Source organism: Aspergillus fischeri, genomic scaffold, assembly GCF_000149645.3.
Source record: "Aspergillus fischeri NRRL 181 1099437636264 genomic scaffold, whole genome shotgun sequence".
In the NCBI taxonomy this organism is placed as follows: Eukaryota; Fungi; Ascomycota; class Eurotiomycetes; order Eurotiales; family Aspergillaceae; genus Aspergillus; species Aspergillus fischeri.
In genome coordinates, this window is record NW_001509762.1 from 1363457 (window position 1) to 1377388 (window position 13932).

At 54.8% G+C, this 13932-nt stretch overlaps 7 protein-coding genes across 7 annotated transcripts, besides 1 other annotated feature; 3 read left to right on the plus strand and 4 right to left on the minus strand.

Annotated features, from left to right (window-relative positions):
* Positions 1–813: 813 nt before the first annotated feature.
* Positions 814–2724, minus strand: NFIA_077250 (putative sensor histidine kinase/response regulator; the record flags this gene model as incomplete). The annotated part of the gene is made up of 1 exon (XM_001259688.1): positions 814–2724. One exon carries the CDS (start codon positions 2722–2724, stop codon positions 814–816), a length of 1911 nt encoding a protein of 636 aa, XP_001259689.1.
* Positions 2725–3010: 286 nt separating this feature from the next.
* Positions 3011–3796, minus strand: NFIA_077260 (GPI anchored serine-threonine rich family protein; the record flags this gene model as incomplete). The annotated part of the gene is made up of 1 exon (XM_001259689.1): positions 3011–3796. The coding sequence occupies one exon, from the start codon at positions 3794–3796 to the stop codon at positions 3011–3013; it is 786 nt and encodes a 261-aa protein (XP_001259690.1).
* A 1717-nt stretch (positions 3797–5513) lies between these two features.
* On the plus strand, positions 5514–6056 carry NFIA_077270 (uncharacterized protein; the record flags this gene model as incomplete). Its single annotated transcript, XM_001259690.1, has 2 exons — positions 5514–5530; positions 5564–6056. 2 exons carry the CDS (start codon positions 5514–5516, stop codon positions 6054–6056), a joined length of 510 nt encoding a protein of 169 aa, XP_001259691.1.
* A 286-nt stretch (positions 6057–6342) lies between these two features.
* NFIA_077280 (transcription factor domain-containing protein) lies at positions 6343–8151 on the plus strand (the record flags this gene model as incomplete). The annotated part of the gene is made up of 4 exons (XM_001259691.1): positions 6343–6387; positions 6434–6498; positions 6542–7205; positions 7249–8151. The coding sequence occupies 4 exons, from the start codon at positions 6343–6345 to the stop codon at positions 8149–8151; spliced, it is 1677 nt and encodes a 558-aa protein (XP_001259692.1).
* Positions 8152–8160: 9 nt separating this feature from the next.
* Positions 8161–8190: a microsatellite.
* A 12-nt stretch (positions 8191–8202) lies between these two features.
* On the minus strand, positions 8203–10212 carry NFIA_077290 (putative acyl-CoA dehydrogenase; the record flags this gene model as incomplete). Its single annotated transcript, XM_001259692.1, has 3 exons — positions 8203–9790; positions 9837–10053; positions 10098–10212. 3 exons carry the CDS (start codon positions 10210–10212, stop codon positions 8203–8205), a joined length of 1920 nt encoding a protein of 639 aa, XP_001259693.1.
* A 239-nt stretch (positions 10213–10451) lies between these two features.
* NFIA_077300 (oleate hydratase) lies at positions 10452–12153 on the minus strand (the record flags this gene model as incomplete). Its single annotated transcript, XM_001259693.1, has 2 exons — positions 10452–11493; positions 11564–12153. The coding sequence occupies 2 exons, from the start codon at positions 12151–12153 to the stop codon at positions 10452–10454; spliced, it is 1632 nt and encodes a 543-aa protein (XP_001259694.1).
* A 1040-nt stretch (positions 12154–13193) lies between these two features.
* On the plus strand, positions 13194–13905 carry NFIA_077310 (putative GPI anchored protein; the record flags this gene model as incomplete). The annotated part of the gene is made up of 2 exons (XM_001259694.1): positions 13194–13408; positions 13467–13905. The coding sequence occupies 2 exons, from the start codon at positions 13194–13196 to the stop codon at positions 13903–13905; spliced, it is 654 nt and encodes a 217-aa protein (XP_001259695.1).
* Between the last annotated feature and the right edge of the window lie 27 nt (positions 13906–13932).

Below are 13932 nucleotides of genomic sequence, written 5' to 3' on the forward strand. Positions count from 1 at the left end.
GTCGACATCATGGGCTTGGTGCCGAATGAAGAGTATGAAGCTTCGAAAGAAATGGCTTGTGAGATAAAAGCCAAGATGCTTGAAGCGGCCGAGACAAATGAAGATAGAATTGAGATTCAGAACCACTTTCCGTTTGACGGCTTTGATGAAAAGACCTAAGCCTGGCTCCTTTGTACGATAATCTTCGCCACGCCGCAATCCTTTTCAAAATCCACCCAATGGTTAATGTATATACCTGATCACACACTATTCACCACGTTCTGATATTGCTCGACATCGCGACAGGGCAAACCAACGACTCTCTGTTCTGCTTGTGCCTATCTGTACGCGAATGAGGTACCGTCGCTTGAGCATATTACGAACTTAGCGGGGATGACCCATAATCCTTGCTAACTTGACGACTCTGATTGTCTCATTGCTCAATCCTCCAGCTTCCTAGTTGAGCGTGCTCCAGAAGATCTATCTCCTCCAAAACAACGTAATCGTCGTATGGGAATTGGCTGAAATTGTGGGCCATATCTGCCACGAAGTGGATGCTTGCAATTAGGCATCTGATGCTATGGGCTGCTCTTGAAGATGGTTGTTTCACTGCTGTAAGTAAGGAGCCATCTGGTCTGGTTGGATCTTTCATTCTTCTTTGAATGCAGGGGTATGGCCAAAGAAACAGGGAGAGTAGGATCAGGTAAATAGGAGGATGAAATATAGTAGCTCTTATATATCAAGGTCATAACCATGAAGGGAATCAGGGATTCACAAATCCTCATTTACAAACGACTAATGCCTGGTATCAATGTATACAAATGCCACTGGGATCTACTCCGACTCTTTAAAAACCAGCTGCCCAATCTTGTCAGTCAGCTCATCCATTTTATAGGGTTTATGGATCACATCGTCCATGCCGGACTGCAGCATCTCTTCCTGCTGCTCTGCTCTAACGTTGGCCGTCACCCCTAGCACAGCGGTATGCCCTGCCGATCGTTCATTTTCGAGCTCGCGGATCGCCTTGGTGGCTGAATTGCCATCCATCACTGGCATGGCCTGGTCCATGAGAATACAGTCAAAGTGGTCTTTCTTCACGGCGTCCAGCGCCTCACGGCCGTTACTGGCCTCCGTGACGCTGAAGCCGAGGCCTTGGAGTTTCCGGGAGAGGATGCGCTGGTTGATGATGTTGTCTTCGACGAGGAGGATGTGTTGGCTATCTCGTCTCTCTGGTGTAGGTGCAGTGGAACTCTCAGTGTCTGTAGTCTCTTCGGCTATTTTGGCCGTGTGGTCCTTTCTCCCGTCGCTATTGCAGGCGGGATTGATCTCCTCGATATAAGTCACCTCGGGGTCCTCCGGAATGGCAGGCGAGGTCATCTGGTGGTTCGCGTCGGTCATCTCGTCGCCCAGCGACAGGATCTTCCGGCAGGTCTGGTCCTGCTCAGCCGTCGGGCTGGTAGACGGCTCTCCGACGCCGTCGCTTTTCCGGACGGCAAAGAAGAACCCAAACGTGCTGCCCTCGCCTTCCTTGGAGCTCACCCCGATCTCGCCCCCGTGCAGATGACACAACCGCCGACTGACATTCAGCCCCAGTCCCGAGCCCCCGTATATACTCTCCGTGCGCGGCGTCGCCTGGTTGAACCGCTCAAACAGCCGCTTCTGCGCCTCATCGCTGATCCCAATCCCCGTGTCCCGCACCGCAACCATGATATACGCCGTCGGCCCGTCCCCCCACTCCGCCTGCTGCGTCTTATCCAGCCTCAACGCGGCCGCATCCGAGTTGAAGAACACCACGTTCGGCGGATACGACGGGGGCCGCGTTGTCGACGCCCCCATCGACACCCGCACCTTCATCTCGCCGCCAGACTTGGCCGTGAATTTGATCGCGTTCGAGACAAGGTTGATAAGCACCTGGCTCATGCGGTCCAAATCCGCCATCACCCAGTCAATCCCCTGCTCCTCATACGAATGATCCAGCTTATACTCGAACTCGATGTTCTGCTTGCGCAGCTCGGGCCGGAACATCGTCAGCGAGGTAGCCAGCTGGCGGCGGGGCTGCACCCGGCGCGGCGTCAGCGTCAACATCCCCGCATCGACCTTCGAGAAGGTCAGCACGTCGTCGACGATCTTCTTCTGGTGCGCGACGCACAGCCCGATCGTCTCAGCTGCTTCCGCAATCGTCGCATGGGTCTCCTCAGGCGTGCTCTGCCCTTTCCGGGTTCGGTGCACCGCTTCGAGAATGTCCTCGGTGCAGTGCAGGATGGCGGAGAGCGGGTTCCGCACCTCGTGGCTGATCATGTCGATGAACCGCTCCTGCTGTGTTTTGCGCTGCTGCGCTTCCTCGGCGATTCTCCGCTGGGAGAGCTCGGCGGTCTTTTCCTGGGTGATGTCGGCGATGGTGCAGATGGCGCCGCCGGCGGTGGTGAGGCCGAAGAGGGCGCGCTCGTCGGGGCCCATCGGGGCGAGGGTGAGTAGGCGCCAGGGACAGTCCTCGTCGCGGGTGCGGTACTGGATGCGGAGGGGCTGCTGAGCGCGGGAGGCGTCGTGGTAGGCGGTCGCGAGGCGGTCGTAGTCGTCGGGATGGATGGATTGGGACCAGCAGTCGAAGGAGCGCGGGTCGCGCTTCGTCATGAGGTCGCGGAAGCGGCGGTTGGTGAAGATGGCTTCGTCGCGGTGGTTGAGGATGGCGACGCCGGTGGGCAGCATGTCCGCCAGTTGCTGTGCGGAGATGCTATGCGAGGGCATTGCGAGGGGTCCATGTATTCTGCTGTGGTCAGTCTGGCACATCATCTACCTTCATCGCGGCCAATTTGATATAATGAAAGACCGAAAGAATGAAGAATGAAGAATTGGAATGTGGAGATAAGATTCCTAGTGGTGACGTCACTGCAGCCACCCACGACGATAAAAGGCACGAGCCAACCATAGCATAGTTATACTTGTATTTCATATCCAGGGGTATATATATTCAGGAAAAGTCATTAGCTATTACGCTACATACATAGCACAACTCGGGCTGCGGTCCCATCACTTAGAAAGCCATCACGGCGAATGCTCCCACTACAACCGCTCCCAGGCTGATCGCCTTGCGGTCTCCTCCGCTCGAGAGAGTGGGCGAGGGGGACGGGGTGCTGGACTGGCGGGGAGAGCCAGAGGCACCCGACGAAGAGCCGGCAGAGCTGTTAGGAACAGTCACAACCACAGTCGAGGTGGGCACGTTGGTGGTGCTGCTCTGGGTGACGAGGGTAGTCGCGGGGGTCTCCGAGGCGGTAGTGGTGGAGTCGGCACTGGCCGAACCAGAAGTCGCGGTAGTAGTAGCAGTCTCGGGCGTGCCAGTGGTCGAGGGCTTGGAAGAAGAAGACTCCGTCGCGGAAGAAGACTTGGTCTCGGTGGCGGTAGTGGCAGTCGAGGACGACTTGGAAGTCGAGCCAGAGTAGTCTGGGTTGGAGATACCAAACTGCGTCGAGTACTGGTACTGGCCGGTCCCTTCGACAACGAGCATGAGACCGTAGTGGGTGGTGTCGGGCTCGAGGGAGGTGCTGGGAGTCCAGGAAAAGCTGCCCGAGTTGGGGATGCTGTCGGCCAGCGTCTCAATGGGCACAACATTGGTGCTGGGACCGCGCAGGAGAACCAGCGAGACCGGCCCTGTGGTAGTGGGATCCCATTCGATTGTGTACTGCTTTCCAGCAGGGACCAATTCGTTCAGACCCGGCTTGAGGATGGCATTTCCCGTGGGATCCTGGGTGTAGTCGGGCTTGGTAGCGGCCATGGCGAGAGCCGCCAGGCAGGAGACGACAGAAGCAATTGAGAGACGCATTTTTATTAGTAACTGAAGGAAGGACTGTAAGATGGTGCTTATAGAGTAAACTGTGGTCTGCGGTAATATGGCTGCAAAAGAATGGACGATCTATATACGATCGGGAAACGAGCGATGGACAATCAGACGACTAGAAAGAAGAAAGCTCAAAGCAACGGACAAGGCGAACTCGTCCTCTTATGAGGGAGGCTATGCCCCCCCAGACCTGACCAGGCTGAAGCGACATGGCTGCTAGACTCTGTCTAGTGGTGGATGTTGCGGCTCTTGTTGATGGGACTGGTATTTTGGCCCGAAATCGAGTCAAACCAAGTGGTTTAGCGGGGATTTGGGCTTGTCTGAATGGTCATCAGGGAAATGGTGGAAATTTGACTCTTGGACCTCTTTGGCACTATCCCCTGAAATGTCTAGCGAGATGGACTAATTATTAAACGAGATGAGTTGGATCCGGATCCGCAGACACCAGAGTAGAGATTTAGGCTAGGATATCTCCGTCCGAGACAATTAGATCAGGAGTTATCAGGGCACTCCAGCCTTGTGGAGGTGGACTGCACCACAAGTATGCCAGCCAGACTCTCACAACATGTAAACATTCAAACCTCTTCCACCGGCAGTATTCAAGACAAGACACGTCCAGTCCACAATACTTGGCAAACAGACTACTCTCTAGTCATTTACCGGCCAATCCGGCGACAGTCCGCCACTCTTCGGGGAAATGAGGTTACATCTCACGCGCAGGACACGAGCCAATTAGCCGTGAATGTTGTCAGAACGTTGGTCCTATTTTTGCACTAAACCCGGAGGAAACACGGCGAAAACTCAGTCTTAGTCCAATAGTCCAGGGATCAAGTGGACCTGACCCAGGAACAGGTGGATAAGCCGCCCAGTCTGGATGCATAAGCCAGAAAGCCAGGAAAAAGAAGCTATTAATATTATTCTTAATCTGCTCCCGTCAGTCAATGCTCGGCTTCTCTTGCTGAATTAGGGATAAGGGACAGGCAACGATGAGAAATGTCTCTGGCGGGCTGAGCTGGTGCCTATCGTAGCCTACAGAGACCAGATTTTATGTCACGCCTATGAAACCGTCGCTAATTTCTAGAACCGTAGCAAAACACTGAACCCTTCACTAAAAACTGACTCGGTTAAACCAAGCATAAGCCATTTCTTCCTCCGATACCGCAAAAGCGCAAAGTCGAGACCCTTTGTAGTGGCTTGGCATGTTGGTAATTAGGCGGATATCGGTCCTTGGGCACAATCCACTTTCAGCTTTTCAAGTCCTTTTTGGTTGATCTGTTCCCTGGATGCATAAGCTTCAAGCCTCGACACAAGACGGAAATAGAGGCACGTGTGACTCTTGGACTGCAGGGTTCGCTTATCCTAACGCTGACACTGCCCCTTAATCCTTGAACGCCTTTTAAAGACGTTTTAGTGACGCTTACCACTTTGGAATTCCTGTAAAGCTTCACTGCCCTTGTAGTCCCTCAGTCCTGCAGGAAAGACAGGATGAATAGAGCATAGATCTGCCTTCGCGATGCCCGCTATTGGTGCCCTCGGGATGCATAAGCGCTGCAGCACGGTCATCACACGCATGGGCCTTCCCTTTTATATATACAGTTCTTGACTCATTGCGGCTCGTGCGTTGGGTACATTGATTGCAGTCATTACTCCAAAGACGTTGTCGGCACAGGTCTATGAATAGATGGTGTCATGTCAAGAGGATATGGCAATATCTCTACGGTGAACGACACACCTGAATGACAATTGCAATAGTAGCAAGAACGAGGATCCTGCCAGTGAGTTCGACGCATGGGAAACGGCTGACCACGCCAGCTTTACATTCCGAGACCAGAGGAGAGTCGAGGACGCTTGCAAACCCCGCAGAGTCGGCAGATCGCTTGCGGGTGATCTGGCTGGGTACCGGCGACTGTTCATCGGAGCCTGTGCCAGCGGTAGGAAATCCCAGGTCCATCTGCACCTGTCGAATGACCTCAATGAACTGCTCTCTTTGCTGGTCACTCCCGAAATCAAGTTCAAACCTCCCTTTCGGACCATCGATAATCAGCATGCTTTTGTCAAAAAAGCAGCAGATCTGCGTGTCAAAGGCGAGGGTTATCCAACACTGAAAGAGATTCTTCAGGGCCTGCCGGCTGAGCTTCGGTACGAGAGGGTAGAAGCAACTTTGAAATCTCAAAACCTTCTCTACATGCGAGTGATTGTCTTTGTCAAGGAGAGCTGCCAGGGCTTTGACTGTTTTGGGTGGTAAATCAGACCTCGAACCGAGCCTTGAAGACCAAGCGTATCTGTATTTAACGCGAGGGTAAAACTGTAGCATGGCTATGTCATGTATTACATTTTCTGCCAGGTACGACTGCTCGAGCAACACTGTCACCATGATATTGTATAGATTGTAGAATGATCCTGCAATCTGATTGGTGCCTTATCCGGCCCACCTGTTTCCTCGGCAATGATCGGTTATTTGGACCTCATTTCCTGTTCCTTGATATCAAGATAATTGATAAACGAAGAACGGGGTAGACTAGATATGGAATATGCCAGCTGTCATCAGAGCATGCATTATCTGCCACAAGAGAAAGGTACGGAGTATGCCCAAATACGTCGTGCATCTGTTAACCGCAGCAGGTGAAATGCGATCTGGAGAAACAGCAGCCATGTAGCAACTGCGTCAAAGCAAAGGCCGAGTGCCTGTAAGCCTCTCCATTATCAGATCGTCCTCTACTGACCCATCAGCCCATTCACCCGCAAACGGAAGAGAATCACCAACAGCTTGTCCCCCTCCCGGGAGGACCCGCGCACCGCATACAGTCCCGCCGCTGCCATCTCCGCTGAAAAAAGCTACAGCGGCCGCAGCGAGTATCTCAGCGGGAGTGTCCCCTTTGACGAGACCCTGGTCCAGTCCGGCCAAGATGCCCTCGACACCGACAATCACGAGGACATGCAGCTGTTCCAGCACCAGCGGGTGTTTGATCTCCCACCCAAGCCCGTCCAGGACCATCTCATCGACTGCTTCATGCGGTACTGTGCGCCATGGACGCCGATCATTGAGCCGGAATGGTTAACCGCGGAGTCCCCCTCACCACTATTGTTGCAGGCCGTCTTGCTAGCGGGGAGTCGAGTGTCTGCGCCATCCGAGGACGTTTCGAGCAAAGACTTTTACCGCAAGGCGAAGCTGCTCTACTTCTTCGGAAGCGGCAACAATTCGCTTATTTCCATTGTGTCGGCGTGCTTGCTCCACTGGTATAACCCCGTCGGACCGGAGAAGGTCTCAACCGACACGAGCGGGTTCTGGATCCGCACGGCCGGCGCTATGGCCTTTCAGATCGGATTGCACAAGGAGCCTGCCGCGAATGCAAAGGACCGGGGGCTGCGGAGGAGGCTCTGGTGGGCATTAGTCGTATGTAATATTCGCCTACAATAAGCATGCACTGACCGCATAGGTCCGCGATAATATCATCTCCGCCGGCACCGGACGCCCGCGGACCATCAACCTCAGCGACAGCGATGTCCTCCCACCCAGCGTAGACGACTTTGACATCCAAAACGACAAGTCCCAGCTTTTTGTGGCGTACACGGCGATCTGCCTGCTGCTGGGCGACGCAGTCGAGGGCTGTCTCCGCAAGACCATGTCCCTGGATAGCCGCAGCCAGCTCGAAAACGCTCTCTACCGTTGGATCAACCAGTCCCTCCCTTCGCTCCGCGCCGCAGCACCGCCCGACACTATCTCCTCGACGCACGAGTTCGAAGTCAACCAGCTGCTCGTCGTCTACCTCGCCATTCTGATCATCCTGCACCGCTCGCCCACACCCAACAGCGTCCCGTCTGCTGCGTCCCTCGTCGCCGCGTCCTGCATAGCAGGTATCTTCGAGGTCTTCCACCAAAAGAACCAACTGCAGTATCTCGGTCCGATCTTCGCGCTGTACGGGCTCAGCGCTGGGCTGTCGCTGCTCTCGGCGTATCGATACGAGCCGCTCAAGGAGACAGCCGAGTATGAGTTGTCCACTATCAAGCTGTGTCTGCAGACGCTGTCGAAGCGCTGGCGCTCGGCGGTGGGCCCGATCCGGGCGTTGGACAGGTTGACGGAGCAGGTGCGGCGACAGCCCTTGTTTGAGGGGGGTGTGCCGAGTCTGGGCCCTGGGTTGGTGGATTTCTTTAATGGGATTGATCGGCGGCTTTGTCGGCAGTGGGGGGTCATACAGGGGGGGATAGTTGCTAGTCAGGTCTCGAGTCTGGAGACGGAAAAGCGTGATGTGATGCCGTTTGATGGGTATATGGATATCTTGGATCAGAACTGGGAGGGGTCGGGCTTTGACTGGAGCGGGTCCTGGTTGTTGGATATTTGATTGCCTGTAATATGATATGATATGATATGATACGATGTGTAAAGAATGCTACTACAGCTTGTTCTTCTTCAGAGAACGATGGCCGGCCACCTGTACCTCGGGCAATTCCTGTCCCCAGACAATCCGGCAGTCCCATCTCGCATGATCTTTCTCACCCGCGTCTGCCTCATACGGCTTCACAATATCCCTATGCACCGTGTCTCCGACTCCTCCCTCGCCAGCCAGAATCCACCGACGAGCCACCTCTGCCGCCACCGCATCCCCATCTCGCTCAGCATCCAGCGCCAGCAACGCCCCCATCAGAATCCACGCAAGGGTAAACATGACTCGACGACCATCCGCCAGAACCGACGCAACATCCCTGGCCACCTTGCCCTTGAACGCCGTCCAGGCCATCCTCAATGCTTGCGCCAGCTTCTCCCCCCGTATCATGCCCAACACCCGCTCAACCCACGCAGCAAACACCGCGAAGTTATCCCTAGCCAGCAGAAACCTTACCATCTCACTCGCCAGCACATTCGTCGTCCCCTCCCAGATACTATTCACCGCGGTATTCCTCAGCAACCGCGAGACATTGAACTCGGGCTCGTCCGGCTCATCCATATACCCCACACCCCCCATCGCCTCCTGACACTCCTGGATTCCCACAATCGCCATCTTGCTAATCACCGCCTTGGACACAGCCGTCAACGCCCGGAAGACAACTGTCGCTTCAGCACCTTTCGGCACATGCCCAGGTACTTCGGCAGTAGCCCCAGGATTCTCAACAACACCCATCACCCCCACCGTAAAAAACCCCAACTGCATCGCCGCCCGCTGCCGCACCTCCACCTCCGCCAACAACCGCAAATGCATCGGAATCAACCAGAGTGGCTCGCCGACTGTGCTGCGCGCGCGGGAGAAAGACCTGGCGATACTCAGCGCACGGCGCCACGCACCCAGCGAGCCGATGAAGGTGTGCGTGCGGGTAACGTTCAGCAAGGGCGCGATCGTCGCGACGCCCTTATCGCGCTGCCCGACGAGGTGCGCGCGCATATCCCGCAGCTCCAGCTCGGCGGTGGGGAGTTCCTTGGTCCCGAGCTTGGTTTTGAGGCGGTGGATGCGGACCCCGTTGGTTACTTCGCGGGGGGCTTGGTTGGGGGGTGTGATGGTGCGTCGGAGGGGCGCGAGGAAGGTGCTTAGTTTTCCGGAGGGGGCGGTTTTGGCGAGGAGGAGGGTGACGTTGGCGTCTGTTGCTGAGGAGAAGAATTTGAAGCCGCTGATGCTGTACTCGCCTTCTCCGAGGGTGCCGAGCGGGTTGTTGTTGCTGGTGGTGGAGGAGGAGGCCGGGAGAGGGTCGTGGGTGGCCCATGTTTCGGTGTTTTGGACGTCGCTGCCGCCGGCGCGTTCGGTCATCCATTGGCCTGAGGTCCAGAAGTCTTCGTTGCGGGAGGTGAGATGGTTGAAGACGACCCGAAAAGGATGGTCTTCTGGGAAGGAGTGTTGCTGGAGTTGCTGGGAGAGAATCAGCGCCGCGCCGTCGGTCATGGCGACGGGGCAGGATGTCAACCCTGATGAAGGCCCGTACAGGTAATTGACGGTATATTGGACGAGACGGCGGGAGGCGCCATAGCTAGGATCGTAGCCTAATGCCACCACCCTGCTTTCGTTAGTTCTGGGCGTAAGACAATAAACAGAGGGAATACCCATGTCGAGCACCCCATCGGCTCAGCTGCTTCCAGCCCTCGCTGGTGATCAATCGGTCATAGTCGTATCGCTGGCCCCAGACATTATATCCCTTGACGTAGGGCTGGTGGCGCTCGGCGTCGGCACTCCATTCGCGGATTTGAGGCGAGATGGCTTCCTCGCCGAGCTGGGTGAGGTTGGACTGAATGGATTGATATGTTGATGACGGAAGGTACCCTTTGACGTTAGTTGTCTGTATTTATCATCTGTTGCAGACTCACATGAAAGCAAGCGATGGAGATTCGCATCGGTTGTATATGTATTTTGCAGCGGCTCAGGCGTGGTGAAGGAGCCCCGGTCCGCGGTGGCAGGCTTCGATGAAGTTGCTGGATCCATAACGTCTATCAATAGCTTGTCACAATCCGGGGAAATTAGTTACGAAATAGTGTCTGGGGATGCGGGGACTAAAGGCTTAACTTAAGTATCACAACGGACCGAGGCATCTGACACTCGGTAACCGCACTTAACCCGGTCCAATCACAAGGAATAATATTTAGCATCAGGAGATTCACTGTCTCATGCTATATACGACATATCTCGGATCTAAGCATTATACTATGCATTCTGGAGATCTACTAGTCCTTCGGAAACCCCAGCAGGCTCACCGTAGATCCCTTCTTCGACTTCTTCATCTCCCTCTCCAGCCCCATCAGCTGGTGCACCGCCATCTGCGCTCCTCGCACCATATAGTCCATGGTGACCATCTCCTCGGGGATATCTACAAACTGCCCGATGAGGGCCATGTTGGTCATTCCTGGGGGAACCACCCGCGGCCGATCCCCATTACTCCTCGGCAGTAAGACGGACGTCAATCGCGGCATCACACATGGAACAGTAATTGTCTGAGGCAGGATTTCATCGACTGGAAGATCAAGCTGACGCAGAACCTCTGTCAGTATTTCCTCGCCTGAACAGGATAGCATCTGTTTCTTGACGAAATCCCCTTCGTTCTCTGGGTCGAGTGCGTACCCCCAGAATACTCGAACCCCGTCCGGTTGATCAGGGAACAGCGGTTGCCGGGGCAAATTCAGGGTAAGCAACCAGCTGCTATCTCTCAGAGTGACCAACGAGCCCGTTGCAGGGTCATCGCCGGTGATCCCAAGCATCTTCTCGAAAACAGCCGGATTCTTGACTGTGACGGTAAAGTATGCCACCCGGGACTCCCGCAGTCGCGTACAAAAGTTGTATGCGTTGCCGAATTTGGGATGCTTGGTTGCCAGTTCCAGCCACAGCAGCCAGTTGTCGTCGAGGTCTTTCTCGATCTCCATCATCTCTAACGAGGGCGGCTCTGTGTTTGACCCGCAGGAAGCGCCGGACAAGACGGATCCCAAAGAAACAATTATAATATCGTGTGGGCCAAGATCAATGGTTACCTCGCGCTCGCTTTTGTATACTGTACGCAGGGTTGTCACGCGAGTAGGGTCCTGTGCTGGCTCGACGATGATATCAGTCGTGATGGTGTTGAAGCGAAAGTCAACTCCCTGTGCCTGTAGGAAGCGAGCAACCGGGGCGACAACGGAGTCATGCAGGTTGAAGCGGAAATGGTCCAGGGGACGAGGATGATGCGTCTGGATATCATGCGGGAAATGCTGGATGAAACGGCGGAACTCGGCAGCGCTGTGACAGGACCGGAAACCAACCCTATCGTAGTTAACATGCTGACTCCTTTTGAATCCACGAAACCTACAGCGTCGACAGCACCAGCCAGTACTCCGTCCTGAAGAACCCCTCGGAGAAATGGTCTTGAATGCGGGACCGGCCCAGCGCATCCTCCGCCTTGGACGACAGCCGGAACAGATCCATCCTATCCTTGACCCCCAGATGGAGTCTCCGTCGTCCAATCCGCTCGAGACCGTTCTTCCGCCGAGCCAGGAACCTCGTCCGCGACGCCTGCTTCGATACATGTTCTTCAAAGTACTGCCGGATATCATCCCAGACGCTTTTCTCGGGCCTCTCCGACGGCACCAGCGCGAGTAATTCCTCCATTCGACTGCCGCAGAACTGAGGCATACATTCCGCGCGAAAGTGGTAGCCCGACTCGGCATCGCCTTTACCCACTGATCCCGCGCCTGGCTCGCTCAATGCTTCGAGGATGTGGATTCGCGACGGAGGCACCTTGGCTTCTCTGATGAGGTGTACGGCCGCGGTTAACGAGGCAATTCCACTCCCTAGAATCCAGACATCGAGGGAATCGGGGTCGCGAGAGACCGTACTAGGGGCTGGGGTTGATGGGCGTGAGGAGAACAGAGACGCCGCTCGTGACGGCGGACGGGACATTTTGTAACAAGTTAGGATAATCAGGCGAAGGCAAGAATTGATCAGTTAGCCATTTAGACAGCCACTTTGTGTTGTATGATTTGAGTTATATCGGTGGCCTGACTGGTGTCGTCATACCACGGCTGTGGATCTGCAGCCGAATGCGGAAATCAAATGCCACTGCCATGATGCAACACTCAAGGTTCTAGCCAGTTAGATCATTAATATCACCATAAGTAGGTTAGAGTTGTATATATATTGTTGCTTGGTGCTTGTGCTTGTTGCTTGTACATAGGTAGATCAATATAGGGTTAGGTCCTGGATAGCATACCTTGAAGCAATTCAACCGCAGATGCAGTCTAACTTAAACAAAGTATCTAAACTATCTTTCAATGGACTACGAAATTCTTAGCTCCTGAGAGAATTGCTCTATGATACTAGTTCGACATCTATCTGCCCGACAGCCTTGCACGGTGCCGATCTGTCATCTCCACCGTCTAGTGCACCTTAAATACGATCTACAGCGGGTCACCATTGGTCCAACTTGATCCTTGTGCCACTTGATTTGTAGGGTCTCGTATAGCTGCTTCACCGTCCGTCCTAGCTGAGCTGTAGAGCCAATCAGCCGAGGGTTTACAGGCAAGAAGGCTGAATGTCCATCAACAATCTGCATGGCTGCAATGAGACCGCTGAGGCTCAACCGCCTATAAACATGAATGATGACCCCTAGCTGCTTTTCTCAGCCTTTTCTCTACGATTTCTCTTCTGCTCTGCATGGCAAAACCGTTGCAGCCAAAATGAGGCCATTGTCCATACTCCTATTCGTGTCTGGGGCACTCGCCCTTAATCCCCTCCACCCACTCCGCGTTCCCAACAACACCCTCGTCTCTGAACCCACAACAGACATCGTATCCGACCCACTGGCCAAACGCTGGACTTGTCCATCAACCTGCTCAACCAATATCTGCTGCGAGAATGGGCTCTGCGTCTGGTCCCTCAGCGACGTCTGCTGCGGCAGCTACTTCTGCAACTCTGGCGAGCATTGCTGCGGAACGGGGTGCATGCCCCGTGGCGCGGAGTGCTGCGGCGTAAAGGGGTACTGTCCATCCGGGGAGCGATGCATGACCGTCAACGGGAAACTGGGCTGCTGTCCCAACGGGGATTGCTCGCGGGAGGACGCGGTGAATCATTACACGGAGAATCAGTATACCACGGCGCATCGTACGACGACCTATACCGGGGTGGAGTACAGATGGTATTCGTGGACGGTGACCTGGTATGACCCCTTCGCCGCTTGAAATAAGAGGAAAATGGAAGATGGCTGATGAGAACAGGACGTACTGGGTGACGTTTTACACGTACTATACCCCTTCGACGGCTTCGATTCGCACGTCGACGGTCACGACTACCTCGACGATTGTCTCGGTGAAAGCTACGGACCGGTCGGATGCTTCGAGCTCGTTTACGCGGCTGTCGGCTACGATGAGCTTCTATACGCCTGCTAGTGCGACGAATCCGGTGAAACCGACGAATGCGACGGCGGCCAGCATACCGACTATCGTTACGTCGGGGGATGATGGCAGTAGTAACGACAATTCTGACAGTGACGGTGGCAGTGGCGGTAACGAGGGTATTGGCATTTCGGTCAATGGGGTCATGGGAGGGCCCGGAGGTGATTCCAATGCTGCAAATGCAAACCGCAGGCTTGGATGGGAGACCGCGTTGTCTCTGTCTATCGTGCTGGGAACTGGACTTCTGATGATATATCTCTGAGAAATGTTGCATTGATACAAACTATAC